Here is a 27,759-nt window from a genome sequence, read left to right on the forward strand (position 1 = left end):
TTTCAGCGTCTGAACATCAAACTGTGCTGACGAGTTTCTTTACCTTTCACAATTTGGTCCAGCGTAACCCGGCATGCACAGACACTGCATCCTGTCGCTCCTCTGCACACAGCCCTCCGCAAAACTACACACACACACACACACACACACACACACACACACACACACACACACACACACACACACACACACACACACACACACACACACACACACACACACACACACACAGTAGAACAATGGATTAGAGTCAATCAAGTGATTGATATCAGCAGATTTGAACAGATAATAACGAGGTGATAATAGAAAAACAAGAGAGTGAAAGAACTGACTTGTTGGACGAGACCCTCAGTGGGCAGGGACAACTGGAGCACGACACCGCCTGTCCGTCAAGGCTATTGTTGCCAAGGAAACCACCCTGACACTTCTCACAGTGGTCGCCCGCCGTGTTGTGTTGACAGTCCTGACGGACAGGAAACCAGTCAGTGACTCATCCATTACAAACGTCAAACTGGTAAAAACAGCATGTGTCTCGTGAGGATTCTCACCACACAGAGTCCAGACCCGTCCAGACACAGGTCCGAGTGTCCGTTACAGGTACAGGGGACGCACTTCCCCAGGAACAGGCCGACGGTGTCTCTGTAGAAACCAGGAGCACATTTCTACAGGGAGGAGAGGAAAACATGGTTTATACTGGTGATTCATCGACCAACTGGTCAAGTAACTGGTCATTTAAACATCAGAACACAATTTATTTAACTTGCAGAGATTTAAATTAGAAAAAACACAAATCTTCACATATGAAAATGTGAAACCGACTCAAATATATGATGAATAACGATCTAGGGATCAATTAACTCACCTATTGTTTCAGTGCTTTGTGTATGTGAAAGTATTAATGTGTCAGATTACAACATTTAACTGCATCAACATAAACATTGAATAAACTTATAATAAATGTAAAACACATGTTTCCTGGAAGGAGAAGATTTAATGTCTGAAAATTACAGTTTGTTAGAAATACTTGAAAACGTCTTTTATCTGATTACAGCTCCGTTTTATGTTTCTTCACCGTTCAGCTGAACATGGAACATCTTCGTTCATGAACATCATCGATCGGTCGCTCGGAGCCGCTCACCTGACACGAGTCTCCCAGGTAGTTGGCTGGACACATGCAGATCTCCACGTTGTTGGCATGGCGACCGGCGGGCAGGCTCTCGGCGCCCTCCAGCACGGCGCCGCGGAGCGACACGGAGTGAGCCGACTGGGAGTGGATGGCTCGGACCTGCAGCGACTCCAGACCGACCAGGACCATCATCAGCTCCTCCCGAGACACAGAGTTCCCAGTCTGAGCGTGACGGAAACTTCCCTGTGAGGAGGAGGAGGAGGAGGAGGAGGAGGAGGTGGAGGAGGAGGAGGAGGAGGAGGTGGAGGAGGAGGAGGAGGAAGATTCAAATTGGGGTGTCTGAATTCAGGATCTCTCTCTCTCCTGTGTAATACCACACATCAACAGTAGGTGGCAGTGAAAAGTTTAAAGTCACATTTTATAACCTGAGGTCAAACAAACTTTAAAATCGTTACAGTGAAAAACTTCTAAACTTTAAATCATGAAAACTTCCGTCTGGTGATCGACGATGACGCTGATCTGTGAAAAACAGCAGCAGGTATGAAGGTGATGATAAACGTTACCTCGACCATGTGGACGATCCCCAGGTGAGGCTCCTCCGGGGAAGAGTACTCTCTCTCCATGAACACCAGGCTCATCTGGTTCCCCTGCAGGGCGAGCACGCACACACACACACACACAGACACACACAGACACACACACACACACACACAGACACACACACACACACACACACACTTATTTAAAACACAAACAGGATCTGTTTCAACTTGATACTGGGTTACAGTGATACGATGCATTGTGTGTGTGTGTGGTGTGGTGTGTGTGTTGTGTTGTGTGTGTGTGTGTGTGTGTGTGTGTGTGTGTGTGTGTGCGTGTGTGTCTGTGTGTGTGTACCTTGAGGATGATGTCAGGTCTGGAGGATTCTGCCGGCAGAGACAACACGTCCCCTCTCATGGACTGAGTGTGGAGACGATACCTGAGTAAACCTCCGTAGGACGACACCTGGAGGACGGAGGGTTCAGATTCAAGAGACAGAAATCCAGTTGATTTGGACTCGTGACACGTTCAGTATTAATAAAATGTGAATAAACTCAGCAACATGAGAACTGAAGCTCAGGTTCTGAGTCCAGGTCACTTCTCCAGTTTCAGAAAGAAAAGCTCGGCAGCATCAGCTCCAACAAACAGGTTTAGAACAAACACTGAACTCAGGACAGTTTAATCTTTGCACTGATGCATTTTTTAAATCCAGACAACGATAACATTCAGAGCCTCAAAGATCCAAAGCCTCAGTTCGACTCCGTAGATCAAATATCTGGATTTCTGAGCTGATGCAGGTTTTGGCAGAGACGACGTTTGAAGTTGGTTCATGAAGCGAAACGGGAGCAGACCAAACATCATCTGTGATCAAACCCCTCGTCTGAGCAGATGCTTGATAAGAGGCCTGAAGACTTCTGCAGAGGAATATTCATTCAGGGTCATAGCGCCACCTACTGGCATCATCCGTCATCCATACACAAACAGCAGCCACCACTCTCTCTGGTCTCCGAGCTGTGATAGTTTCAAACACATCGTCCTTGTTAGGTTTACACCTTCTGTCCGCACTCAGTTTCTTGTTTTACTTTGGAACTTGTTCACGTTGCAGTTCTTCCACCTGCATCCACCTCATCACCTGAAGAAGAATCCTAGAAACCTTGTAGTAAAACCTGAAGGTCTATTTACAGTGTCCCCCTGTGAAGGCCACAAGTCTCACCTTGTCCCCCAGGTAAGTCTTCGGTGCGTGCCAGTGGAGATCCTGGTAGACGTCGGGGACGTCACTGAGGTCGGCCTCCACCAGGTCCTGACCAGGATACACCGCCACCGCCACTTCCTGCCTGTCGGCTCCCAGCAGCACCCAGCCCACCATGTCCATGACCTACAGCAGAATGAATGAGATCCAGCAGCAGTCACTCAGTAACATGTCTGTGGTGCACACACTGTAGACCGTGATCCTCGTGCACTATCTCTGACCTCAGTGCGTCTCCTGTCCGAGCTGCGGCAGCGGTCGGTGGCTCCGAAGCAGAAGCAGCTGGTGCAGCCTTTCGGGTTGGTTGGGTCCAAGTGGAACGTACCAACTCTGCACTGATCACAGCGAGAACCCTGGACGTTCTCCTACAGGTGGAGGACAGGCAGCAGGTGAGGACGTGTGTGTGTGTGTGTGTGTGCATGCCTGTGTGTGTGTGTGTGTCCCACCTTGCACAGACACTGTCCTGTGAAGGAGTCACACACTTCCTCCTCGGTTCCCGCCTCGTTGCAGTCACATGGCCTGCAGTTGGGGTAACCATAGAAACCAGGAGCGCAGCGGTCACACTGACGCCCGACGATGTTGTTTTTACATCTGGAGGAAAAAAGAAGAATAGTTGTTAGTGACTGGGCGGCACGGTGGTGTGGTGGTCAGAAGGTTCACGGTTTGAATCCCAGAATCCAGAGTTCACGTTTCCTCCCACAGGCCAATCACATGCCGCCTGCCGCTGCGTAAAGAGGAAACACGGCATCATCTGCCCCTCGCCAGCAGGGATCCAGCTCGTTAGGGTTTTAATCAAATCAAAAACTGTGAAGCAGTGTGTGTGTGTGTGTGTGTGTGTGTGTGTGTGTGTGTGTGTGTGTGTGTGTGTGTGTGTGTTATCTGAGTGTAACACCAGGTGCTGGCATCTTCACTGAAGCCTTGAGGCAGAGGAACAGTTTGATCTTTACATCCTGGTCTTGTTGAGACAGAGCTGCCACATTCCTGCAGAACGGTAACAAGGCTGAAAGGACGAGTCAGGAGACTGGGATCTGAGGACTGGGACTGGAGTGAACACTGGGATCTGAGGACTGGGACTGGAGTGAACACTGGGATCTGAGGACTGGGACTGGAGTGAACACTGGGATCTGAGGACTGGGACTGGAGTGAACACTGGGATCTGAGGACTGGGACTGGAGTGAACACTGGGATCTGAGGACTGGGACTTGACGACCCTCGTCACGTTGAGGTCAAACACCTGATGAACTTAAAACCTTTGACCTCTGACAGCTCAACATCAGTTCATCTTTGAGTCCAAGTGACAACTGGTCCCAGTCCTAGTGTTTCCAGTGTTTCCAGTGTTTCCAGTGTTTCCAGTGTTCAGTGAAGTGTCTGTTCCTTTAAATGTGAACATTTCCAGCAGCTTAGTTTCTTTCTCTCCTGTTTCAGGTTCTTTACCTGCACTGTCCACTCAGAGTGTCACAGCTGACGTCGGGGGAGTCGATGCCGGGCCGGGAGCAGTTGCAGACCTCACATCCCACCAGCGGGTGGCAGCCAAACGTCTGGGGCTCACACTGGGTGCACTCGGGCCGCAGCGTCCGCGGAGGACAGATACAGTCGCCGGTCACAGGTTCACACAACCTGCTGCCACAATTACAAGCTGCAGCAGAGAAGAGACAAAACCCATCACAAGTCTGATTCTGTCTTAGGACACAAAAGCTTCGTGAACTTCTAACCGGTGTGAAACTCACGTCTGCAGTTGGGGAATCCCCAGTAGCCCGTGGCGCACATGGAGCAGTCTCGGCCAATCACGTCGGGTCTGCAGCGGCACTGCCCGCCGAACGTCTCGCAGGTGTCGCTCTCTGCTCCGACCTCGTGACAAGCGCACGGCATCGCCCCGTTGTTGAAGAAGGCCGACAGCGACACGGCCGAGCCGAGACAGAACCTGGAGGCGGTGGCGGGACTGAAGCGACGAGAGAGGAGGAGTCAGCAGGCGACTTTTATTATGAAAGTGACAGGTGTGAAACTTGTGATAAGACACTGACTTGATGTAGAAACTGTTTTGGCCACAGTTGCTGATGAAGTCGTAGGATTTGTCCAGAGGCTCCTCGCTCAGGTAACTGGAGCTGTAGCTGGACTGAGGAACAACCAGCACGTAGTCCTGCAAACACACAACATGTGAAAGATCTGATCGGCAGCAAACAAAGACAAAGACACAACAACTGCACCAGAGAAACTGAAGCGTCTTTAAAAATGTACAAAGACGTTAAAGTTTTATTGTGGAGATCCTGAAACCATTTCAGTGTAATGACCAGTCGTCTTTATGCCAAATGAAAGTGCAGAAGAGTGAAGCAGGAGCACGAACCAGCCACAGGGTCTTTCCTTCAGGGATCTGCACGGTGATGAAGACCTCGTGGTCGGTCACGTCCAGGATGATCTGATTCTCTGAGATCAGGACGTTTCGGCAGCCGTACGCGTGGGGACAGAAGGAGGCGTTGGCGTGGCCTGAAGAGAAAAGTCCAAACTTTATTTATATGTTTGCTTTGTTTGACTTGTTTGACAAAATCTCCTGAATTTCTTTTGCTCCAGATTTTTGTTTATCTCAAAGATTTCTTATGTGTTTGTAGTTTTTGATTCACAGATTTATTGTCAGGACATCTTGTGGATTCTGTCGGCGTGTGACGTCACCTTGCCAGATTCGTCCCCCGTTGATGTGGACCTGCACAGGATAGGACGGGTGAAGAGGCTGGTGATAGTGGAGGATGAAGACGTAACGTCCCAGCGCGTGGACACGAGTCGAGAACACTGCGGCATTCTGGAGGAGCAGGTCAAGATAAGTGTGAAATATCCATGATGTAGATGAGAGAGAATAAATGAGAAATATCCATAATTTTCTTTTTCAGCATTTGACTCAATTATTTTCAATCTGGTGTTTAAGGGGTGTGGTTAATTAGCCACGCCCTAGTGGCTCGTTTAGCTCGTTTAGCTCGTTTAGCCTCAATAATGTGATTCATTTAGGATCAAATTAAGAAAAAGAATAACTCCTTGCTTTACAACTGGATCCTCACAGCAGTCGAGGCTCCGGCACTAAAACACTCGGTACCTGCAGAGAGTCCAGTCGGACGTGGTCGCTGTTGTCCACTCCGTGCGGAGGTCTGTCTCCTCCGGTCCAGGCCGGCTCGTCGCTCTGGTGGAGCGGCAGAGGAGGAGCAGCGGCGGGCGAGGCCAGGACGGACTCCTGCGTGGACGAGCTCTGTCCTTCCTTCAGCACCAGGGAGTCCGATGGCGTCTGGAAGCGTGAGGGGGCGCAGGAGGAGCTGAGGCCAGAGCAGCGAGAGACGATGAGTCAGAGACATTTTATCCATGTGGCGTTCTTATTAAAGAACAAACCGTGGGTGTGACTGTACCTGTCAGGTGAGAACTGTCCGTTGGTGCTGATGCAGTGAATCTTTGGTTCGACGAGCTCCATCGTGAACTGATCTCTAGGAACCAGGAAGATCTTGTGCTGCAGGAGACACATGAGATCCATCAGTCAACTTGAATTCAACAATAATCAATTAAATACATTTAGTCATTCATCAAGAATGAGAGATTCTAAAATGTGACGTGGATTCATTGGATTTCACGTCATAATATGGTTCTTTAAAAAGCTTTATGAGCATTTTCAACAATAAAGTGAGTTTAATGTATCAACAAATCTACATTTTTGTATATTTCATGCGGAAAAAAAGATGTATTTCATTCTCTCTCTAAGAACACGTTCAAAGTGAGATCATCATGTGACCTCTGTCTCACCAGGAAGAAGCTGGCACGGTCAGAGACGAGCTGGACCTCAGCGTCGGTGGGTAGAGAGAAGACGGCCACTCGGTCCTGTGCATCGATGGCAACGACTCGACACAGGAAGCTGCACACACACACACACACACACACACACACACACACACACACACACACACACACACACTGATTAAGACGTGTTGACAGTCACAGTGACCTGGGAACCAGCTGAGTCCACACAAACCACAGACTCGTCTCTTACTTACTCATTTTTCATCACATTTTAATCACTTATCACAAACATCAGGTTCCTCCTGGAGAACCAGTTTGTGGCAGAACCTTGTAAAGAAACCTGAACTTGGATCCAGGTGTGAACGAGTGAAGGTGTACCTGTACGTGCAGCGCAGCAGGGTGACACTGTGCTGCTGCGTTCGGGATCCCGGTGCGTTCACGACCACAGACAGAGTCTGCGGCAGTTCCTCTTCGCTGGAATATTCCACCACCAGGACGTGATCCCCCGGAGACGGGAGGCGGCCGCGCAGCTCCACGCTGATCTGCAGCACAAAGGGAACACACATTCATGACATCTCTGCTCGTGTTGCAGGTTTGAACCTCATCAATGTCCCCGTCCCCACGCTCACATCGTAGCCGCTGCACACCGCCATGTCCGGGTGGCGTGGGGTGACCCGCTCAGTTGGGCAGGGGCGTGGCAGGTGGTTGTCGTTGCGGCAGCTGGCGTCGTTACCGGAGATGGAGGGGAAGGAGTCCAGGGAGAGATACCTGTACTGCAGACAGCTGGAGAGACAGAGAGACAGAGCAGACAGACAGACAGAGAGAGAGAGAGAGGGGAGAGAGAGAGAGAAGAAGAGAGAAGCAGAGACGGACAGAGACAGAAGAGGACAGACAGAGAGAGAGCAGAGAGACAGAGAGAGACAGAGGACAGAGAGACAGAGAGACAGCACAGAGAGAAGGAGACAGAGACAGGAGACAGACAGAGAGACAGAGGAGAGACAGAGACAGACAGAGAGACAGAGACAGACAGAGAGGTAGAGACAGAGAGACAGACAGACAGAGACAGAGAGAGACAGAGAGAGAGGACGAGAGAGAGAGAGGGAGAGACAGACAGAGACAGACAGAGGGGACAGGAGCAGAGAGAGAGAGAGAGAGAGAGAGAGAGAGACAGACAGAGAGACAGAGACAGACAGAGAGGGAGAGACAGGTTAAAGTCACTGGTGTATTTGTCAGAGTGGAATCTATCTAAATAAAAGTGTATTATCCTGAAACAGTTTCTTAGATTAAAACTTGGTTCGGTCACACACACACACAAAGTGAACATCGTGGGTCAAAGTTCATCAAAGTTAAACATGAGGCTGTGGATTTGGTCGGGGGGGGGGAGTAAATGTTGAATTCACACAAAGTGAACAGGAGGTGAAGGTTGGACACATGTGTGTGTGTGACCGTCCCTCCAGCAGCAGCTGAGCATTAACACACATGAAGAGTCTCTGATGTGTGTTTTTACTTGTGGTCGGCGTTGGGGGCGGAGCTATAGGTGCAGGGTTCTGTGACCTTGATCTGCAGGATGGGAGCTTCGTAGTAGGCACTGGGCAGCAGGACCAAGTAATCCTGAGGGTCAGACACAGTGTGAACGAGAAACACACACAGGTTCACTTCTGATTCCATCACCACAAAACATGACCAGGAATATCCGTGTGTGTGAGTGTGTGTCTGTGTGTGTCTGTGTGTGTGTGTCTGTGTGTGAGAGTCTCACCAGCAGGATTCCCTCGGCCTCGATAACCACAGTCCAGGTTCCCGGGTTCAGGACAAACGGTTCCACGAAGTTGTTCTGTGGAACGTTGAGGAAGGCGGGTTCTGCACTCGGAGCGAAGACGATCTGTTTGGACTGTTCTGAACCTGCAAACATCCACACACACGTTCAGGGTTACAACTGAATCACAAGAGAATAAGTTACAACTGAATCACAAGAGAATAAGTTACAACTGAATCACGATGACAAGAGAATAAGTTACAACTGAAAGAAACATGAAAATCAGGCAAATAAAAAGCAGTAAAACTCTTTAAAAGAGATTTTATTGAATAAACTAGATTTTGACAGGCTGATGCAGAGATGAGAGAGTTAAACATTTCAGATACTGATATATCGGCTGTACTCAAATATATATATATATGTCGTTATATAAGTATATAAGTATAATCTTTATTTTCATATCAGCAAACAAAAACACTGATTATCTGAGAAAGACTCATATCTGCAGATTATTGAGCCTTTACACTAAACTCAATACATTTTATAATAACTACAATCAAACTGGATAAATACACAGAAACGTAACCGTGACAACCGAGCAGTAACTCTCCTGTGATTGGTGGGGACGTACCTCTGCGGTTCACCTGATAGGCTGTTATTTTACCACTGGAGGTGTCGCCCTCAGAGTTTAAATACCGGAGGATGAAACGAGTCAGATAGACGTCGGCCTCGCTCACGTGAACCTGAAGCTTCACGGCCGTCTACAGGGCGAGCGAGTGGGGAGAGGGAGAGGAGGTGAGGAAGAGGAGGTGAGGAAGAAACGAGAGACGTGAGTCCTTCATCTTTAATTTGATCTGTGGCCCCTGAAGGTGAGAGAGGACGGAGCGAGAGGGAGAACCGAGAGGGGAGAACCGAGAGGAGAGAACCGAGAGGGGAGAACCGAGAGGGAGAGCCAGAGCCCAGAGCCCAGAGCCCGGAGCCCAGAGCCCGGAGCCCAGAGCCCAGAGCCCAGAGCCCAGAGCCCAGAGCCCAGAGCCCAGCCCAGAGCCCAGAGCCGAGAACCGAGAGCCGAGAGCCCAGAGCCCAGAGCCCAGAGCCCGGAGCCCGGAGCCCGGAGCCCGGAGCCCGAGCCCGAGCCCAGAGCCCAGAGCCCAGAGCCCAGAGCCCAGAGCCCAGCCCAGGGCCCAGAGCCGAGAGCCCAGAGCCCAGAGCAGAGAGCCCAGAGCCCAGAGCCCGAGCCCGGAGCCCGGAGCCCGGAGCCCAGAGCCCAGAGCCCAGAGCCCAGAGCCCAGAGCCCAGAGCCGAGCCCAGAGCCCAGAGCCGAGCCCAGAGCCCAGAGCAGAGAGCCCAGAGCCCAGAGCCCAGAGCCCAGAGCAGAGCCCAGAGCCCAGAGCCCAGAGCCCAGAGCCGAGAGCCCAGAGCCCAGAGCCCAGAGCCCAGAGCCCAGAGCCCAGAGCCCAGAGCAGAGAGCCCAGAGCCCAGAGCCGAGAGCCCAGAGCCCAGAGCAGAGCCCAGAGCCCAGAGCCCAGAGCCCAGAGCCCAGAGCCCAGAGCCCAGAGCCCAGAGCAGAGAGCCCAGAGCCCAGAGCCCAGAGCCCAGAGCCCAGAGCCGAGAGCCCAGAGCCCAGAGCAGAGAGCCCGGAGCCCAGAGCCCGGAGCCCGGAGCCCGAGCCGGAGCCCAGAGCCCAGAGCCCAGAGCCCAGAGCCCAGAGCCCAGAGCCCAGAGCCCAGAGCCCAGAGCCCAGAGAGCCCAGAGCCCAGAGCCAAGAGCCCAGGCAGAGCCCAGGCCAGGCCCAGGCCGCCCAGAGCCCAGAGCCCAGAGCAGAGAGCCCAGAGCCCAGAGCCCAGAGCCCAGAGCCGAGAGCCCAGAGCCCAGAGCCCAGAGCCCAGAGCCCAGAGCCCAGAGCCGAGAGCCCAGAGCCCAGAGCCCAGAGCCCAGAGCCCAGAGCCCAGAGCAGAGGCCCAGAGCCCAGAGCCCAGAGCCCAGAGCCCAGAGCCCAGAGCCCAGAGCCCAGAGCCCAGAGCCGAGCAGAGAGCCCAGAGCCAGAGCCCAGAGCCCAGAGCCCAGAGCCCAGAGCCCAGAGCCCAGAGCCCAGAGCCCGGAGCCCGGAGCCCAGAGCCCAGAGCCGCCCACCAACAGTCGTTCAAAACCGCCACCGCCACTCGAATAAGTCACTAATGTCATGTGCTTGTGAAATAAAGTAGTTGTACATCACCTCTGTGTGTGAACAGAGTTTGTAACTGGAGAAATATATTGTGCATATGGAAAAAAATCCATTCTGCCAGATCTAGTGGCAGAAATTTAATATAAAATTATGGTAGCTCAGACTGGACAAACTAAACCTTTAGAGTTTCTATGACGACTGAAGCTTCCACAGGTTCTCTTCATGTTTGGGGGTTCAGCTGCAACACGACACTTCACCACTAGATGTCACTACATTCTACACACTGCACCTTTAAAACCTTTTTTACACACACACAAACGATGATGTACAATTAGAACAATATTTCACAAGCATTAATCATTAGTGAACCTAATTTGATCCTACAGAACCCCCCCCCCACCGTCTGTCTCCTCTGACAGATGAGGAAGAGAAGATGGAGGAAGTGGAGGAGAAAAGGATCCTCTTCCTCATGACCCTGGAGTAAGTGATAAAGATGAGGAAGAGGAGAAGCAGCACTCACAGTTACCACAGCGGTAGTTCCAGCCGTCCTCTATCACCGACACCCGGCCCCGAACATCAGAACCCCCCCAGTTGGCATAACGCAGCACCACATGGAAGAGGTCTGGAGAGCCGACAGACACCGACACCAACACCTTGGACTGACGAGGGACCAGCGAGCAAGGCAGCAGGCAGGAAGAGGAAGTGGGAAGACAGGAGATGGAGACGGCAAAGGAGGGAGGGAAGAGATTGAAGAAGAGGAGGTGTGAGATATTCAGTAATCAAGAGAAGAAGAAGGGAGGAAACATACAAGGAGACGAATGAAGGAAGGAGGAGAGTCCAGAAAACACAGGAAGAGAAACCAAAACAAAATATAAGAGCTTAGCACCATCACCTTCATCACCTTCATCACATCCATCACATCCATCAGCTCCATCACAGAGCGAACCAGCAAACATTTAGAAAACATTTCTCTCTGGATTCACACTTTTCATCACAAACAGCTGCAGATCTGACTGATGCTTCAGCAGCTTCTCTTTTCATTTGGAACTTTAACGACAGGAGAGGCTCAAAGTTTCATTTAACGTCCTCAGAGGAGCAAAGAAACGTGAATCTCCCAAAGAGAAACATCTTTTAAACGTCCAGCATGCAGCCGAGCAGCGATGACGGGGGGGGGGCCACAGTCACAGAAATAAACACATCACAGAAATCTGCACAATTTAAAAAACAGTAGATGAAGCATAAATATACATTTCTCCAAGTTTAAAAATGTGCTCACATAACTAAATATTAGTTTTCATCCCAAAATGCTTTAATTCAAGAAAAGTGACAGAATCGTCCCCGTGGTAAAAAGTGATAAACACGTGATGAAGAGATGAACGGGCGACTTCCTACCTGGATGGGCGTCATCTGAGCGTAGCCTCTCCAGCTGAAGTCCTTGAACTCCAGAGGGTTGTATCCGAAGCGCACCGGCCGGCCGTCCAGCATGGTGCCCTCCTCGATCTCGAACCTCAGGTGGTGGAGGTCGGGGAAGTAGTGATCAGGACGAGGTCTGAGGGCAGAGGCACATCAACGTGAGGTGAGAAACACATCAGATCCTCTCAGCTGAGCTGCTGCTGAACTCACAGGTTACACTTGGCTCCCTCCACGTTGGGTCTGCAGCGGCAGCGGCCGTTCCTCTCTCCGCACGACTGACCTGCTGCCCCCCCGATGTCACACTGGCATCCTAACACACACAGCACGTGAACACTGGGTTAACCAACACGAGAGAGCAGCCACCGAGCTTCTGCGTTCAGAGGAGAACTTGTGTTATTCTTTGCACAGATGGACCAACCCTGGCAGCCGAAGTAGCTTTGCTCCTGCAGGTTGTAGAAACCATCTTTGCAGGTGGAGCAGGTTCCACTGCAGGCGTTTGGTTTGCAGTGACACTGACCGGTTTCCTGTCAGAGCGAGAACACGACACATGACCAGACACATGAATCCAAACTGACCCCAGTTCACATTAACCTCACATTCTTAAATCCAAGATATGAGTTTCTGTGCCTGAATATTCTCATGATAACTGCATCACAACATTTTCATATTCATTCATATTCAACAAAAACAAGTCAGAATATAAACATGTGATGTTTTGAGTGGAAGGATGAACTCACCTGTGCACACTCTGCCACGCCACTCAGGGTCCCTGCAGTGTGACACTCACAGTCTGCAGGACGAAGCACACACACATTAGTTCATCTACTGCAGTGTGTGTGTGTGTGTGTGTGTGTGTGTGTGTGTGTGTGTGTGTGTGTGTGTGTGGAGTGTATCTTACTGGTGCATCCATCAGGAGTGTTGTACGACAGGCTCCAGTACAGAGGTTTGCACTGGTCGCAGGCTGGACCCTCCACATTGTGACGACACTCACACTGACCCTGAGGAAAAACCAGGAGATGATTTATGATGAGAAAATCACAACCGACAGAAACCGACAAACATTTTGAATCTACGTGACTCGACAGTTACGTTGTATTTCTGCTTTTGACATCTAACTTTATTTCTGTATGAAACAGGAAGTCAGGGTGAAATCAAACATGAAGTTATCATAGTTGGAAAGTCATATTTATTACATGTTGAAGCCACAGCTTCCATCACAGCTCTGTGGTTTTGATGGTGTTATTAAATTTCATTTGTGAAATAAACAAAAGACAAAGAAAATACGTACGACAGGAGGCTGCACCACGTACTGGACGGAGCCGGCAGGATGACAGGTCCCAGCTTTAAGAACAGCAGAGAGAAAACCATTAGAGATGTTACTGCTTCAAGATGAGTGTGTGTGTGTGTGTGTGTGTGTGTGTGTGTGTGTGTGTGTGTGTGTGTGTGTGTGTGTGTGTGTGTGTGTGTGTGTGTGTGTGTGTGTGTGTGTGTGTGTGATTACTCTGGCAGTTGGGGAAGCCGTAGGCACCGTGTGCACAGCTGTCACACCTCAGTCCGAGCACGTTGGGCAGACACACACACTGTCCCGTCACCTGGTCGCAGCTGGTGTAACGAGAGCCCTCTGCAGAGCACTGACAGGCTGCAACACACACAGTGAGACATTGTTGGACCAGGTGGACACAGGACCAGGTGGACACAGGACCAGGTGGACACAGGACCAGGTGGACACAGGACCAGGTGGACACAGGAACACGGAGACAAATGAAGAAGTAACGTGATTGGATCTCTCTCAGTCAGTTGAATTTGTGTGTTTGAGGCGCGGACGACTTACGGGTGCAGGTTGGGTAACCATAGTAACCAGGAGCACACTGCTCGCATGCGGCGCCGCTGTAGTTGGGCCGGCAGTGGCAGTGACCTGAGGCGGTGCAGCTGGCGTCCAGTGAGGTGCGAGGATCACAGGTGCACTCTGGGAAAACGAGAAGCGAGACGTCGTCACAAAATAAAATAAATAAAGTTCAATGAAGTGTAATTAATATTCAATATTAATACGAATAATCATTATTCGTTAACTTAAATCTAATTCACAGATCGTCAGAGTAAAATGTTCAGTTTTCACATGTTCAACCCACAGGGAACTCAGTAATAACCCTTGAGGTTAGTTGTTTTAAGATTTTCAGGAATTTTAAGATTTGCATCAAATCTCCTTTTGGGGGGGGCATTTTGGGCATCATACATGTGCAGGTGTGACACCAGATGTGGCCATTCCGCCATCACCCCCCCACAGTCCAGTGGAAAACATGGACCACTCCGCTTCAATTAGATTCCTGCTCATGAGCTGCTGAAGGTTTTAAAGAATCGTAAAGATTTAACGAGGCAGTTTAACACTTCATCAGCAGGCGGCTGAAGTCAAGTGTGACCGTGTGTGAGTCCAGATGTGTGAGTCCAGATGTGTGCAGGGCAAGTGCAGTGTGTGTGTGTGTGTGTGTGTGTGTGTGTGTGTGTGTGTGTGTGTGTGTGTGTGTGTGTGTGTGTGTGTGTGTGTGCACCTTGACAGTTGGGGTAGGAGTGGAATCCAGATCTGCACTGTTCACATCGAGGTCCCTGAAACTCTGGTTTGCACAAACAGCGACCAGACGCATCGCAGCCGTCAGGGAGAGAGCCGACCGGGCTGCAACCACACACTGCAGGGGGTAATTTATCTTTTGCACTAACTTTGTCATATTGTTAAAACAAGATTTGTATAAATCATTCTTCAGTTGTTGTTGTTATATTACGTTGGCAGAGCGGGTAGTTGAAGTATCCTGGTGCACACTGGTCACACTGGTGACCCTGGAAACCTCTCCGACACACACCGTGACCCGTCACCAAGTCACATGACCCCTCCAGACAGCCGTGACCTGAACACTGACAGGCTGAACACACACACACACACACACACACACACACACACACACACACACACACACACACACACACACACACCAGTAAATAAATGGACAGACTGAGGGTGTCAACGTGAAACTATTTACATTGATTAACACTTATTTGTGGAATGTTGTTTATGCAGGAGTGTGTGTGTTTGTGTGTGTGTGTGTGTGTGTGTGTTACTCCTGGGTGGCAGGATAAACAAACAGATAAATGAAGTGCCTGGAATTTCTGCCTGTAAGTGTATTTGTATTTTTGTCTGTGTGTGTGTGTGTGTGTGTGTGTGTGTGTGTGTGTGTGTCTGTGTGTGTGTGTGTGTGTGTGAGTGAGTGAGTAAAACAACTCATAACACTCAACCACTAAAACAGCTGTAAACTTCACAGTTTGGTGATTTGAACAAACGCCTCCACATGAAGATGCAGGATTTAAACTCCTCAAGTAGCATTTAATATAAAGTCATTATATGAATACTTAACATATCTAATGTGATTGAAACATCACAGTCACATTTTCTTTATTGTCTAGAGTCAAAACTTCTCCAGAGAAAATCATAAAAAAGAAAATCGCACTTTGGCGCTGAGAGACGTCACATGTGAAAAGTCTCATGAATCAGATCTTCTCCAGATCTCATTCTGATGTTTCTCTCACCCTGACAGTTGAGTCCATGGAAACCCGGAGCGCACGTGTCGCAGTGGTCACCGGTGAACCCGTGTTTACAGACGCAGGTTCGAGTTCGGGGGTCGAGCCTGCAGGAGTTGTCCACGGTGCCGGCTGCGCTGCACTCACAGTCTGCACACACGACATCAACAAGGAGGATTCATTCATCAGGAGAAAGAGAAGAAAGACTCGTGCACCCGACGTGCTGAGGGTGAACTTCTCTTCTGCTTCACAACATGAATCTATCACATTTCATAAAAACAAGCAGATATGAGCAGAGTCCCAGCAGCTGGGTTTCACACAGCATGAGACACACGGTCCATCTTATCACATCCCACTGAAATGTGAAGGATTCTCTCAAAACATCTGGGCTGACACCACAAACATCAGCAGCTGAACAGGAGAGCAGAGGAAGAAGAAGAAGAAGGAGGAGAAGAAGAAGAAGAAGAAGAAGAAGAAGAAGAAGAAGGAAAATAAGATGAGAGAAATGAGGATGAAGATCTCTCGATAAGATACAGTCTATTGTTTAAAATATGAACTCTTCACCACAAACGTGTAACTTCATTTCGTCTGTGGTTCATGTGCAGTCCTGTTGACATCGTATGTTGTGTTGTTATCTTTTAAATTCCTTTGTGATTATTTTGTACTTATTTAATTACTGATGTTTCTATTTCCACTATGCCCTTCTCTTATCTTAGGTCTTTTACTTTGTAGTTAACTGCACTTAATTCACACTTAACGACGATGCCACTGAAGCTCAACCCTCCAGTGAATAATCCTACAGGTTGTAATGTTTTATCTCATCAGGTCACGTCACCCGAACAAAGCTCTTACTGATGATCTCTCCTGCTGGTTTGGCTTCACCGTTGTTGTTGTTGGTGGGATACGTGGGGACGGCTGGGGGAGAGAGAGAGTGACATTAGCAGCCAGGAATTCATTCACAAGGTTTTTCTTTTCTTTTACAGCTGCTTGTTTGAGGTGTTTCTGTCACGGTGACTCACGGTAACAGTCTGGAAAGTTGAGGAAGCCGCTGGCGCAGGAGTCACAGTTCTCCCCGCTGTAGTTCGGTTTGCAGAAGCAGCGACCGGTCAGATCCTCGCAGGTCCCGTCGGTGAACTCTGAGCGACAGTCACAGGCTGCAGGAGGCGAAGAGGAGAAGATGCAGTAAACGACATGTGCGCGTCCATTGGATTGTGATTATCTGACAGGGACTCACGTGAACAGGCCAGTGGGGAGTCCATGGTGTGGTCAGGTGACCTGTAGTAGGTGGGGATGCAGCGCTCACAGTTGACTCCGGTGGTGTGATGCTGCGAAGAAACAATTCAGTTCAGTGTTTTACTGTTTAATGGATCAACTTTCTCAACGTTAGAGAAATGAGAACAAGTTCAGAGACCCGGTGAAAACATCAACATGATGCTCAATGAATCGAGCAACACGACAACAACAGAGACGGAGGTTCGTGATGAAAAGAGAAAGAGCCGAAGCCGAACCCAGGCCCGTCCCAAAGGTGCGTGAAGTGCTGCCCCCTGAGCTTTGGTGTGTTAAAGGTTCTTCTCAGAACTCAGTGAAGACCTTGTTCTCTGCATTGAAAAGAATAAACGCCTCTGAAGACTCCTGCTTATCAGGGAAAGTTTAGTCACCTGACAGTTGAGGCAGACTCCGCCTCCTCGGTGGTGTCCGTGGACGTCGACGCTGCCCCTCCTCTGATCGACCTCGGGGTCGTAGAAACAGTCGAACGAATGACGGTGACAGTTACAGGCTGAAAACAAAACACCATGCACAGTTAGGACTGAAACTCAGACAGCAGCTATAAACACAAGATATAATTAAACAAGAATGAAAACAAAGACACGCGGAGACGACAGAGGGACATTCAGCTGAGGGACGAGAGGGACAAGAAACTGGAGGATAACAGGAAACTCCCATCAGACAGAAACGAAGTCTGTCATATGTGACATATATATATATAGATCATGTGAGGTCATGTCTGCTCTCTGAAGTCAGCAGCTCTGAAAACCTGTTTGCTGCAGCAGGAGCTGGATTCTCCCACATCACACACAGAGGATCATGTTCAGCAAACTAATCCAGAAGGACGAGTGAAACCAGAGAATCTGTAATTAACACAACCACACACGTGCTGAGGGCGTTTGGATCATCACACACTGACGTCTGAACGTTCGGGGGATTTTTCACCACAGAGACTCGTTCAGGGTCTGTGGACTTCCTGTGGTGAAGATGGTGAGAAGTGTTTTAGACTGTGTTGATTCAAAGAGGAGCGGGGGGGGGGGGGCACTGAGCTGAGAGCCAGTTTGATGTAGGACCCCCCAGGTCCTTTTAACTGAGGCCCCACAGTCTCTAGATAGGTGAACATGTCACCTGTAGGTTTGTATTTAAAGCAACACGCTGTAATAACAGCTTCATAACATTCTGATGCTTCACAAACTTATAGAAGGGGAATGACACGTCTGTCACGCCACAGCGCCCCCTGGAGGTCTGCACTATGCATCGGTAAGTGCGTCGGCTACTTGCTCACTCGTATTAACAGCAGTGAATTACACATCCCCCCTGTAGGGGGAGCCAGAGTGTAGCTGAGAGAATCTGTCACTGTGTTGCTTTAACGTTAATGTGACATATTGTATTTTATTGAATCTGTTGAATTCCATCTTTTAGGTCACAGTTTGTGTCACAGTCACTTTGAGCAGCATCGTGTTTCTCTCTGTACGAACAGATCATCTACTTCTACAACCTCCCACACAGACATCCCCACAAACTCCATGTTCTCTGTAACCACTGGTCTGAGAGCAGGTGTTTGACGGTACAGGATCAACTCCAGAGCCGAGTCATTTAAAGATGATCATTCAATATGTCTTTAACCAAAAGTATTAATACCAAGTGTAAAATAAACATCTTCAATTTACTGTGAGATTTTCCACCGGCCGACGTTCTTGTTTGTTCCCTAGTTCTCTATATAGTTCTCTCGTCTTGTGTAAGTGTCACTGATTATATGAATAAACGTCTAGAATTTAACCTTCATAACCTTCATGTATCTCTTCACTTAATCTGAGACCAAAGCCGGAGAGTTGCAGGATCAGGACGAACACGTGCACAGAGCGCAGAGCAGCCGTTACTCTTCACACGGAGTCGATAACAGTCTTTCCTTCTTATCTGCCCCTCAGCGCCTGAGAGGTGCCGGCTGAATAAACCAGCGCTCCTTATCCTGCAGCTCTGATAGAGTCGAGTGGTTTTCTCAGACGTGAGCCACAAGGCAGCTTTTCTTTTTATTGGAATGAAAGATTCATGTATGGAGAACAGTGAGTCAGTCCGGTGCTCAGCAGACCAGGTTCAGACAGAGACAGCTCCGCCCTCAGAGCTGCAGGACGCTCGACGCCTCACGTCCCAGACACATTATATTTGTCTTATTATTATGTTTCCTAACAGCCTCTCTTAGTCAACAGTTGGTGAGAACATCTGGGCTTCTTAAAGGGACATTCTATGAGCGTGTGTGATGTGTTGATCTAAGTACAAGCAGTAATAAGAAGAGTCACAGCTTTGTCCAAGTCATATTTACAACCTGTTTAATCTGAAAGAGAAGAATCATAAAGTGATTTGTGAACGGAAACGTCTCCCCCCTCGTCTCTGCAGCTGAAGTGTGTGTGGGTTTTGTTTCACGCTGACCTCTACTGACCCTTCGGCTTCTGTGTTCTCATGTTGGTCCTTGTTAAATATATCTGCAGCTTTGATAGCACATGACAATCACATGTAGATATAAACCAGTGTGTTGATAACAAGTTCCAAAGAGTCGCCGAGAAATCAGAGAGAGAAACTTTCAGGACGCGATAATCCAATAACAAAATGTGAGCAAGAGGAGTTATGAAGACAAAAAGCAAAGAGTGAAAATACTAATGTATATTTATATTTAAAGAAACTGAATCAAAATGTTACGTGTACAAGGAACAGCAGCTTTGTTTCTCTTCATCCTCTGACGCAGCACGTGAAAGAAAACACATTCCTCTGCAGGGATCAGTGATTTATCCCTGTGTGTGTGTGTGTGTGTGTGTGTGTGTGTGTGTGTGTGTGTGTGTGTGTGTGTGTGTGTGTGTGTGTGGTGTGTGTGTGTTTGTGTGTGCGTGTGTAGCATGAATGCTTCTTTTGAACAGTATCCGACTGCACTCACGTTCACACCCGTTGGCGCTGTAGGTCGTGGCTGGTTTCCACGGTAACTGGCTGTATCCGGGGCAACACTGGCCACAAGACACACCACAGGTGTTATGCTGACAGTCGCAGAGTAACCTGTAAACAACAATTACAGTATGAGAAATCACAAAATACACACACACACACACACACACACACACACACACACACACACACACACACACACACACACACACACACACACACACACACACACAGTGTAGTGTATCCGTCTCAGACAGTTGTGTTTTGGGTAAAACATCATGTGAACTTTTCCCAAAAGTTCAAATTCCTTTACCTCTTATCCTGCTAATGTCAGAAAGAAAGACAGACAGAAAGACTCGTGTGAGAGAGAAGTGAAAAGAGGAGATGGAAATAGACTCCCTAACAAAGAAAGAGTTAATCTTCTCCTCCATCGCTGGCGGCTGACTGCTTCACCCTGGATTTTAATGGGATTAGTGTGTAAACCTGCAGAGTTCGGCCAAAACACAGCGGGAGACAAGAGACAACCCACTGGAAGCTGGTCTCTCTGAGTCGTCTTCACCCGTCGACCAGAGACAAACACTGAGTCACAAGAGACCAATGTGATTCTGTTACACTCCTTTGACTCCGTCAACAAAACTAGTGTCTGAGTAAATGTCAGAGACGAAAGTCCGGCTGAAACATGAAGGACAGAAACACTGATCTGGATCCTGGAGGGGACGTGACGCACTGCGTCCTTCGAAGGACGGAGACAGCACGAGATACTTCTGGATTCAAAACACAAGATGGCGCAGGACAAAACTCTGTGGGTTGTCTATCTGTAATTGGTACAGATAGTCAACAGTATGAAAAGAGAAACGTCCATGAAACCGAAACTGACTACGTGCGTCCTTTACGTTGTCAATCAATACATCCACTAGAGGGCAGCGATCTGGTCCGATCCTCCACTTTCCCTTTGCTACCGTCTCACATTTAATTCTGGTCCAATCACCTCCCAGCTGTTCCTCAAAAAGAGTCCTTCGGTCATTTCGCTTATTGTCTACACTGCCCCCTAACAATCTCCAGAGGTACTGCTCCGTTTCGTCTGTTTCATCTGTGTCCATGAGTGATGTGGTTGACTGCTCGGCTGTGTGTGTGTGTGTGTGTGTGTGTGTGTGTGTGTGTGTGTGTGTGTGTGTGTGCGTGTGTGTGTGTGTGTGTGTGTGTGTGTTACTTTGTTCTGGACTGTGCTGATAACACGTCTGTGAACTGTGTTTTAAAAGGTTGATTGTGTTTCCAGTTTTCACCTTTTTCACTATCACATCCATAATCTCTCTCACACACACACACACACACACACACACACACACACACACACACACACACACACACACACACTCCCTCGTGCATCCTCTAACTCTCTGGCTCTCGGTCCTTCTTTCCTTCCCTCGGCTGCGCTCAAGCATTTGAGGAAACAAACTTTCAATGGAGCGTTTCCAACCAGATTCACTGTTTCCTGATTTGAATTATGATCCGTGGACCTGCAGCTTCCTGACGAAACATAACTCAGTGGAGAGTTCCGCTGAATTTCAGTTTCACGTTTACTTAAAATCCATAATTGCACACACACACAAAAGCAGAATTATTGTCCAATGTGCTGAACATAGAAATCTCAGTTTTAAGAGGTGAATGTATGTTTGAAGGACGTTTCCGTCTAGACGTGAGATCTGCTGTGACTCTGGACACAGAGACGACAGTAATTCACGTCTGTGTCCGGAGTCGGTCTCTGGTTGAGGCGAGCGGCGCTGGGCCTCACGCTGGGCCTCACGCACGCTGTCAGGTGTGTTTAGATAAAACCTCCCGTCCTCCGTCCGTGTTGGAAACAGACAGACGCTGCAGACCGGCTGTTTGATGGTGTTTGTAATATCTCTGCAGTTTGAAGACGTGTCTGTAGTTTCACGTCAGCTCGCATGTGTTCGCTCACACGCTCCTTCCCCCACGTGTCATTTCCAACATACGGACCTTCTCTGTTATGAATATATATATAGATATATATAAATCCTCCTTTCCTCACACGCTTACATCAAGACAACCCCCAGTGTGCAGAGAACAATCTGCAACACGCAGGTTTAAACTAAATCCAAGTTCCTGTACAAATATCTTCCAAACCACAATATGTGAAATTCCATCAAGTGTAAATGACACTGAGGTATTTTAACGACTCTGACTGTATAGTTCAGATTTCATGAGATGTGATTTAATGTCTCTCCTCAGTGTGAGAGCAGGTAGATGTTTCTACTGTGTTTACTCTGCCTTGGTAATGAATGGTGCTTTCACAGAGTGAGTCTCACAGTCAAACTAAATACACATGAATCAGGATCATATCTGGTTTCACTCTGGTTTTCTGTGGGATTCGATGGATTTCAGAATAAAAGCCATCTCTTCAAATATACACTGGCTGTTGATTTGAATCCACGTCGTTCGGATGCTTACACACAAATTGTTGATGTCATGTTGATAACACAGAGGTTTCATAGGTGACCATGTTTCATAGGGGCCTGTTATTTGATTTATATTCGGTGCCACGGTAACGGGGCTCCGCTTCTTGACTCACACATTAAGACAAAGTCACAATCACAACGCTGCACTCGTCCATTCGGTGCCTTTCGGTAAATTTGACCACAACCTGTGTTTTGTAGCAGCAGCGTCTTAACTCCAAAAGTTAACGAGTTCTTCTTTGGCTCATCGCTTCGATCAACTTCCAACAATCAATGAAAACACAACACAATCCCTGATTTAACCTGACATCTTAAACCTAGCTGATACACAATATACATGTAAATAATAAGGTCAGCTGACAAGAAGGTGTCGATGATCAATGTGCTAATAAAGTTTTCATGTAGAAAATCAAATACAGAATTAATGAGGAGAATGTTCGGACTCCATCGATGTTTCAGGATCAGAGCCCAGAGAGCTGAGGCCACATCTGGCTGAACAATTAGCACAGCTGGTGTGTGTGTGTGTGTGTGTGTGTGTGTGTGTGTGTGTGTGTGTGTGTGTGTGTGTGTGTGTGTGTGTGTGTGTGTGTGTGTGTGTGTGTGTGTGTGTGTGTCACTGAGGTGTTGGAACAATAACTAAAGAAAAGGAGGAAGGAACCGTAGAGTCGGAGCCGAGCTGCTGTACGAGCTGAAGGAAACAGTGTCTCAGTGTTTCACTTTCATTTAAACAATTACAACTTATCGTATTCAGGGTTAAGACGAGATCCCATCGGCCTGTTTCAGCCGTACTTCACTGAGTCGGCTTTAGAGTTGATTCAAAATGTCCCTGAAGACTTTTGAAGCGTTTCATGGTCAGGGTCAGGTGTAAGGTTAACCTTCCAGTCCGGGCCCTTCGGCTCTTTAACCTTTTCAAGTAATAACACGAATTAAACTCATCAAACTAAAGACGAGCAGAGTCTCATTTAAACAGAGGGAAACTGTTTTTCACCTTTACTGAGACTGAGCTTGCAATTGGTGACTCATGCAGGTATTTCACAGATAAAACACTTATTAACCTCAATGGAACAAGTCATTAGTCAGAGCGGGATCCTTTCATCACATGTGATCCCTGCCTGGAAACTGGATTTTAAACAGTTCTAGTTGTGAGGATCTAAATGTGTGGTTCAGGTATTTTAAACAGTCAGAGGATTGTGGTTTCTGTTTTTATCAAAAAGAAGAATTCTTAACTAACCACGTCACTTGACTCATGCGATTAGTGTTATATACACGTTATATAATATGTGCATTTGTGTAATATATACATGTATAAATGAACTGTTCCGTGCATCGTGCCTGCAGGTGTTTGATTGATGGGAACGGGGGACAAGGAATTTAAAATGAATCCCTCCTGGTCTCATCAGCGTTTGGAGCTACTCAGTCTGGTTTGTGTCAGAGAGAAGGAATGTGGAGCAGCGAGCTGGAGTCTGATCTGAAAACTTACATCCACCCTGGACTTTGTTTGACGTTGTTAAATCCAGCAGGTGCGTTGTAGCAGCTCTGCTGACAGGAGGTCTGCAGCTGCTCCCCCGCTAAGGTCAGCACGACCGAGAGGAACTCATCAAACGCCTGAAAACACGAACTCTGAGGTTTCTAACTTCTGTCTGTTTGCTGAGAGGCCAGAGTGAAAACAGCCTGAGTCAGATCAGCTTTTTAAACAAGTTCACAAAACGAGATCAACAGTTCAAATCGGTTTTATTCTGGATCAGTTGTAGATTAATCTGGTTTGATGTTTTCTTATTATTTCCAATGACAATGATTCAGAATTTACTAAAGTTCTAGTTTCATGTTTGAGTCGAGCTCCGGCCTCCACCACGGCCCAGAAGCCCCACTGAGTCCAACACAACCACAATATTAAAGAAAGTAAAACCTTTCAAGTCCAGTTCCTGATCCTGCTCACAATCCAGCAGACAGGGGTGAAAACATAACCACCTTCTTCCCCAAAGCTACAGCAGCAAAGCCTGATGGGTATTGCAGTTTTCTTTAGACCTTGAACTATCAGAAATGAAGTTAAAAAAACATTAAGCGACAAACATTTAGAAAATGGATGAACTGATCCTTCTCCTCCAACGTGCAGAGTTAATATTGTTCCTGAGTAAACCAGAGCAAAATAAAACTGGACAAACATTATAAAAAAACAGTATCTATTCCTCTCAGCGCTTATTTTTACACAACCCACTGAGACCAACTCCCTGATTAACATCTGAAAACAGTTCAGCTGTCAATCAAACACAGTTTGAACGTCCTGCAGGATGTCGGGGGGGTCACAGGGTCACACCTCCCGTCAGCAGCCAATCAGCCTCCGCTGTACATCCCACTCTCCGACCGTCTCCCACACCTCCGTCTGCATCCCTCCTTCACTCCCACAGTCCCAGATCACACGTGTGCAGCAACACGGGTGTGGTGTGTGTGTGTGTGTGTGTGTGTGTGTGTGTGTGTGTGTGTGTGTGTGTGTGTGTCTGTGTGTGTCTGTGTGTGTGTGTGTGTCTGTGTGAGATCAACTGTATGTGTGTGAGACATTGTGGATTCGAGAGAGTAATGATGTTTATTGTCAAGTTTGAACTGCAACCTCCAGGTACTGCAGCTACACACACACACACACACACACACACACACACACACACACACACACCTGCTTATGTTCTTGTACAATCCACATATACGACAGTCACAGCCACACACACATATTATTAAAATAATCACACACTGCTCACTTCCACTTTTCATGAGAGACCTACACTTATCTGGAAGTTCTCTCACCCCCCCCACACACACACACACACACTTATAGAAGTTACATTAGAAACACCTCCACCTGTTTCTTTCTCTTCTTTCTTTCCTCCTCTGTCTGACACCAGCGTCTCGTTTCATCCTTTCTCTTTGTCTGTGTTTAAATCAATTGTCTTCATCTAACTCGGCTCCTACAAGTTTGTCCCTCGTTCTGATTTCATGTTTGTCCAGCAGACTCGTGTGTTGGACTAAATCCTGGATCCTCTCTGCAGGTACAGTGTGTTGTTGTGGAAGAGGCAGACAGCCACAGCCAAGAATAACCCAACCTCAAACATCCCAGCTCCGGGACAGGAATTTATAATGTGTGTGTGTGGGTGTGGGTGGACAGGCCTACTAATAACATAAATCATCTGTATGAGTTTAACGAGATCTCATTATGACACACACACACACACACACACACACACACACACACACACACACACACACACACACACACACACACACAAATCCAGTCAAAACACAGTCAGTTAGCCACAAGTTTATGAATCATAACAGTAAAGTCTGATTCAGTGACTGATTGCGTGTGTCTGTGTGTGTGTCTGTGTGTGTGTCTGTGTGTGTGCCTGTGGTGTCGTGTGTGTGTATGGTCTTGTGAAGGTCACCTACCTGTAGGGGTCGTTGGGGTCCTGAGCGTTGCAGGACTCAGCGTGTCCGTTACACACACAGCGTCCTCCGATGCTGATGTCTTTGATACTGTAGTAATACTGAAGAACAACACATTTACATTTGCATCGTTTTAGTTGAGGGATTATTTGACATTTTTGGAAAAATAATAACTTCACATGAGAAGATTGAGTCCACTTTTTCTTACCCTGCGGGTGACGGTGGGGTCGCGGAGAGCTTTGCCCATCAGGTGTCCCAGCAGCGTGTTGGTTCTCAGGAAGCGGAGCCGGATGTGGGTGGCCTTGGTGAACTCCCTCAGCACCGGGGAGTAGGAGAAGTTCATGGCGCCGGGACGACCGTTCACCAAGGACACCACGATCTGAGGAGAGAGGAGGACGTTATCAGCTGGGGAGCAGATGTGGAATGAGACACATGACAGCCTGGGAAAGTCGAGTGAGAGCGATGCTATCGGCCCAATCAGGCAGAACATATTCCGGATACGATATCACTGCTGTTATATCACAACAGGATTTACTGACATCTGAAGGATTGTTTTTCTGACTAGTGCTTGTACTATTTCAGAGACGGTTTATTATATGCAAGTTAAAGTCAAGTTAAGTTTGATTATGTGAGGAGGCAACGTAAAACAACAAGAAATAAAATAAGTCTGGAGTCTCTTTTGATCAACCTGAATCAGAAAAACATACAATTATTACATCAGTCGGTCGATTCCTGTGAATCGACCGACTGATTAACTTTAACTGACAAATGTTTTCAGCTCTACAGCGACACACAAACACACACAAACACCACAAACATACACAAACACACACACACTGACGAATCACACTCACCTCTCCGTTTTCCAGCGGGACGATCCGCGAGTATTCGGTGGTGCAGACGATGTCGTCATCATTGCTGATTCTTTCGATGGTGCTCTGTCCGAAACGTTCGATACAGTCTCTCTTAGAGGCTGCACACACACACACACACACACACACACACACACACACACACACACACACACACACACACACACACACACACACACACACACACACAAAGAAAGAAGGTTCTAATTAGTTAAAACCACAGAACGTGAAAGGTGAAAACATCTTCTGCTGTGAAACTTCTTGTTTAATGATGCGTCTCTGTGTGATAATTAGAGGAGGTCTGTGATCTGTTCAGGTCTGTATCTGTTCAGGTCTGTGATCTGTTCAGGTCTGTGATCTGTTCAGGTCTGTGATCTGTTGAGGTCTGTGATCTGTTCAGGTCTGTGATCTGCTCAGGTCTGTGATTTGTTAAGGTCTGTGATTGGTGGAGGTCCAACTTTCTTCTTTAAATTCAGCTGCAACACACAATCATCAGCTGCTACACACTCTTTGTCGCTCTAAACACAAACTGTTGAAAACACAACTCTGATTCCAAACACAACTCATTCAACAATATACTTCTATTTAATGAGTTACAGGGAGTTAACAGCGTAGTAGATTGTCTCCACCAACCAGTGCAGTTTGGCTCACATGAGGTCACTGTGACCTTTGACCTTCTCATTCCCTGAACTCACACTTGAGATATCATGTCCAAGAGCCAGAAACATGTTTTCACTTTTTCTGGGAGTCTCAGTGACCATTTGTGGCAAATGTGAAAGGATTCTCTTGAGGCTCTTGAGGCGCTTTAAAGAAAACACGATCACGAGACAAAGAGACTCACTGTGACCTTTGACCTTCCAAATCTAATCAGCTAATCCGTGCACTGAAGTAAACACTTGTACCAATTCTGAGGAGATTCCCTCGAGTTGTTAGAAATCGTGTTCACAAGAATGGGAAAAGACAATAAACCGATAAGGGACGAATGGAAAGTCAGTTCCTGTGTGTGTGTGTGTGTGTGTGTGTGTGTGTGTGTGTGCTCGCAGTCTGAGAACAAGCTGCGTCGGCTTGAGAGCGACACACACACACACACACACACACACACACACACACACACACACACCACACACACACACACACACACACACACAGATGTTCAAGCTGCAACCTGTTGGCGGAACATGCCTGGAATTTCCCTGCAGCCCACCTGGATTGA

At 47.9% G+C, this 27,759-nt stretch overlaps 1 protein-coding gene across 1 annotated transcript in view; it reads right to left on the reverse strand.

Annotated features, from left to right (window-relative positions):
* lama5 (laminin, alpha 5) overlaps positions 1-26,641 on the reverse strand; it is a 43,460-nt gene extending 16,819 nt beyond the window's left edge. The window contains exons 1-41 of the mRNA XM_047340213.1: positions 26,529-26,641; positions 25,883-26,053; positions 25,678-25,775; positions 19,764-19,879; positions 17,230-17,348; positions 16,806-16,896; positions 16,591-16,725; positions 16,424-16,486; positions 15,581-15,721; positions 14,782-14,919; positions 14,554-14,688; positions 13,839-13,973; positions 13,509-13,646; positions 13,296-13,348; positions 12,906-13,005; positions 12,745-12,797; positions 12,426-12,531; positions 12,218-12,317; positions 11,987-12,143; positions 9,062-9,191; positions 8,434-8,576; positions 8,185-8,288; positions 7,307-7,460; positions 7,056-7,219; positions 6,684-6,792; positions 6,296-6,393; positions 5,992-6,205; positions 5,577-5,703; positions 5,254-5,393; positions 4,934-5,049; positions 4,640-4,851; positions 4,347-4,548; positions 3,359-3,503; positions 3,137-3,277; positions 2,880-3,041; positions 2,024-2,131; positions 1,690-1,773; positions 1,139-1,369; positions 549-662; positions 333-463; positions 44-124 (exon numbers count right to left, since the gene is read on the reverse strand). Coding sequence (XP_047196169.1) covers positions 44-124; positions 333-463; positions 549-662; positions 1,139-1,369; positions 1,690-1,773; positions 2,024-2,131; positions 2,880-3,041; positions 3,137-3,277; positions 3,359-3,503; positions 4,347-4,548; positions 4,640-4,851; positions 4,934-5,049; positions 5,254-5,393; positions 5,577-5,703; positions 5,992-6,205; positions 6,296-6,393; positions 6,684-6,792; positions 7,056-7,219; positions 7,307-7,460; positions 8,185-8,288; positions 8,434-8,576; positions 9,062-9,191; positions 11,987-12,143; positions 12,218-12,317; positions 12,426-12,531; positions 12,745-12,797; positions 12,906-13,005; positions 13,296-13,348; positions 13,509-13,646; positions 13,839-13,973; positions 14,554-14,688; positions 14,782-14,919; positions 15,581-15,721; positions 16,424-16,486; positions 16,591-16,725; positions 16,806-16,896; positions 17,230-17,348; positions 19,764-19,879; positions 25,678-25,775; positions 25,883-26,017 — 5,123 coding nt within the window. The 5' untranslated portion in view covers positions 26,018-26,053; positions 26,529-26,641. The remainder of the gene's footprint in view (positions 1-43; positions 125-332; positions 464-548; positions 663-1,138; positions 1,370-1,689; positions 1,774-2,023; positions 2,132-2,879; positions 3,042-3,136; positions 3,278-3,358; positions 3,504-4,346; positions 4,549-4,639; positions 4,852-4,933; positions 5,050-5,253; positions 5,394-5,576; positions 5,704-5,991; positions 6,206-6,295; positions 6,394-6,683; positions 6,793-7,055; positions 7,220-7,306; positions 7,461-8,184; positions 8,289-8,433; positions 8,577-9,061; positions 9,192-11,986; positions 12,144-12,217; positions 12,318-12,425; positions 12,532-12,744; positions 12,798-12,905; positions 13,006-13,295; positions 13,349-13,508; positions 13,647-13,838; positions 13,974-14,553; positions 14,689-14,781; positions 14,920-15,580; positions 15,722-16,423; positions 16,487-16,590; positions 16,726-16,805; positions 16,897-17,229; positions 17,349-19,763; positions 19,880-25,677; positions 25,776-25,882; positions 26,054-26,528) is intronic.
* Between the last annotated feature and the right edge of the window lie 1,118 nt (positions 26,642-27,759).

The sequence above is a fragment of the Hippoglossus stenolepis genome, chromosome 6, assembly GCF_022539355.2.
Source record: "Hippoglossus stenolepis isolate QCI-W04-F060 chromosome 6, HSTE1.2, whole genome shotgun sequence".
Lineage (NCBI taxonomy): Eukaryota > Metazoa > Chordata > Actinopteri > Pleuronectiformes > Pleuronectidae > Hippoglossus > Hippoglossus stenolepis.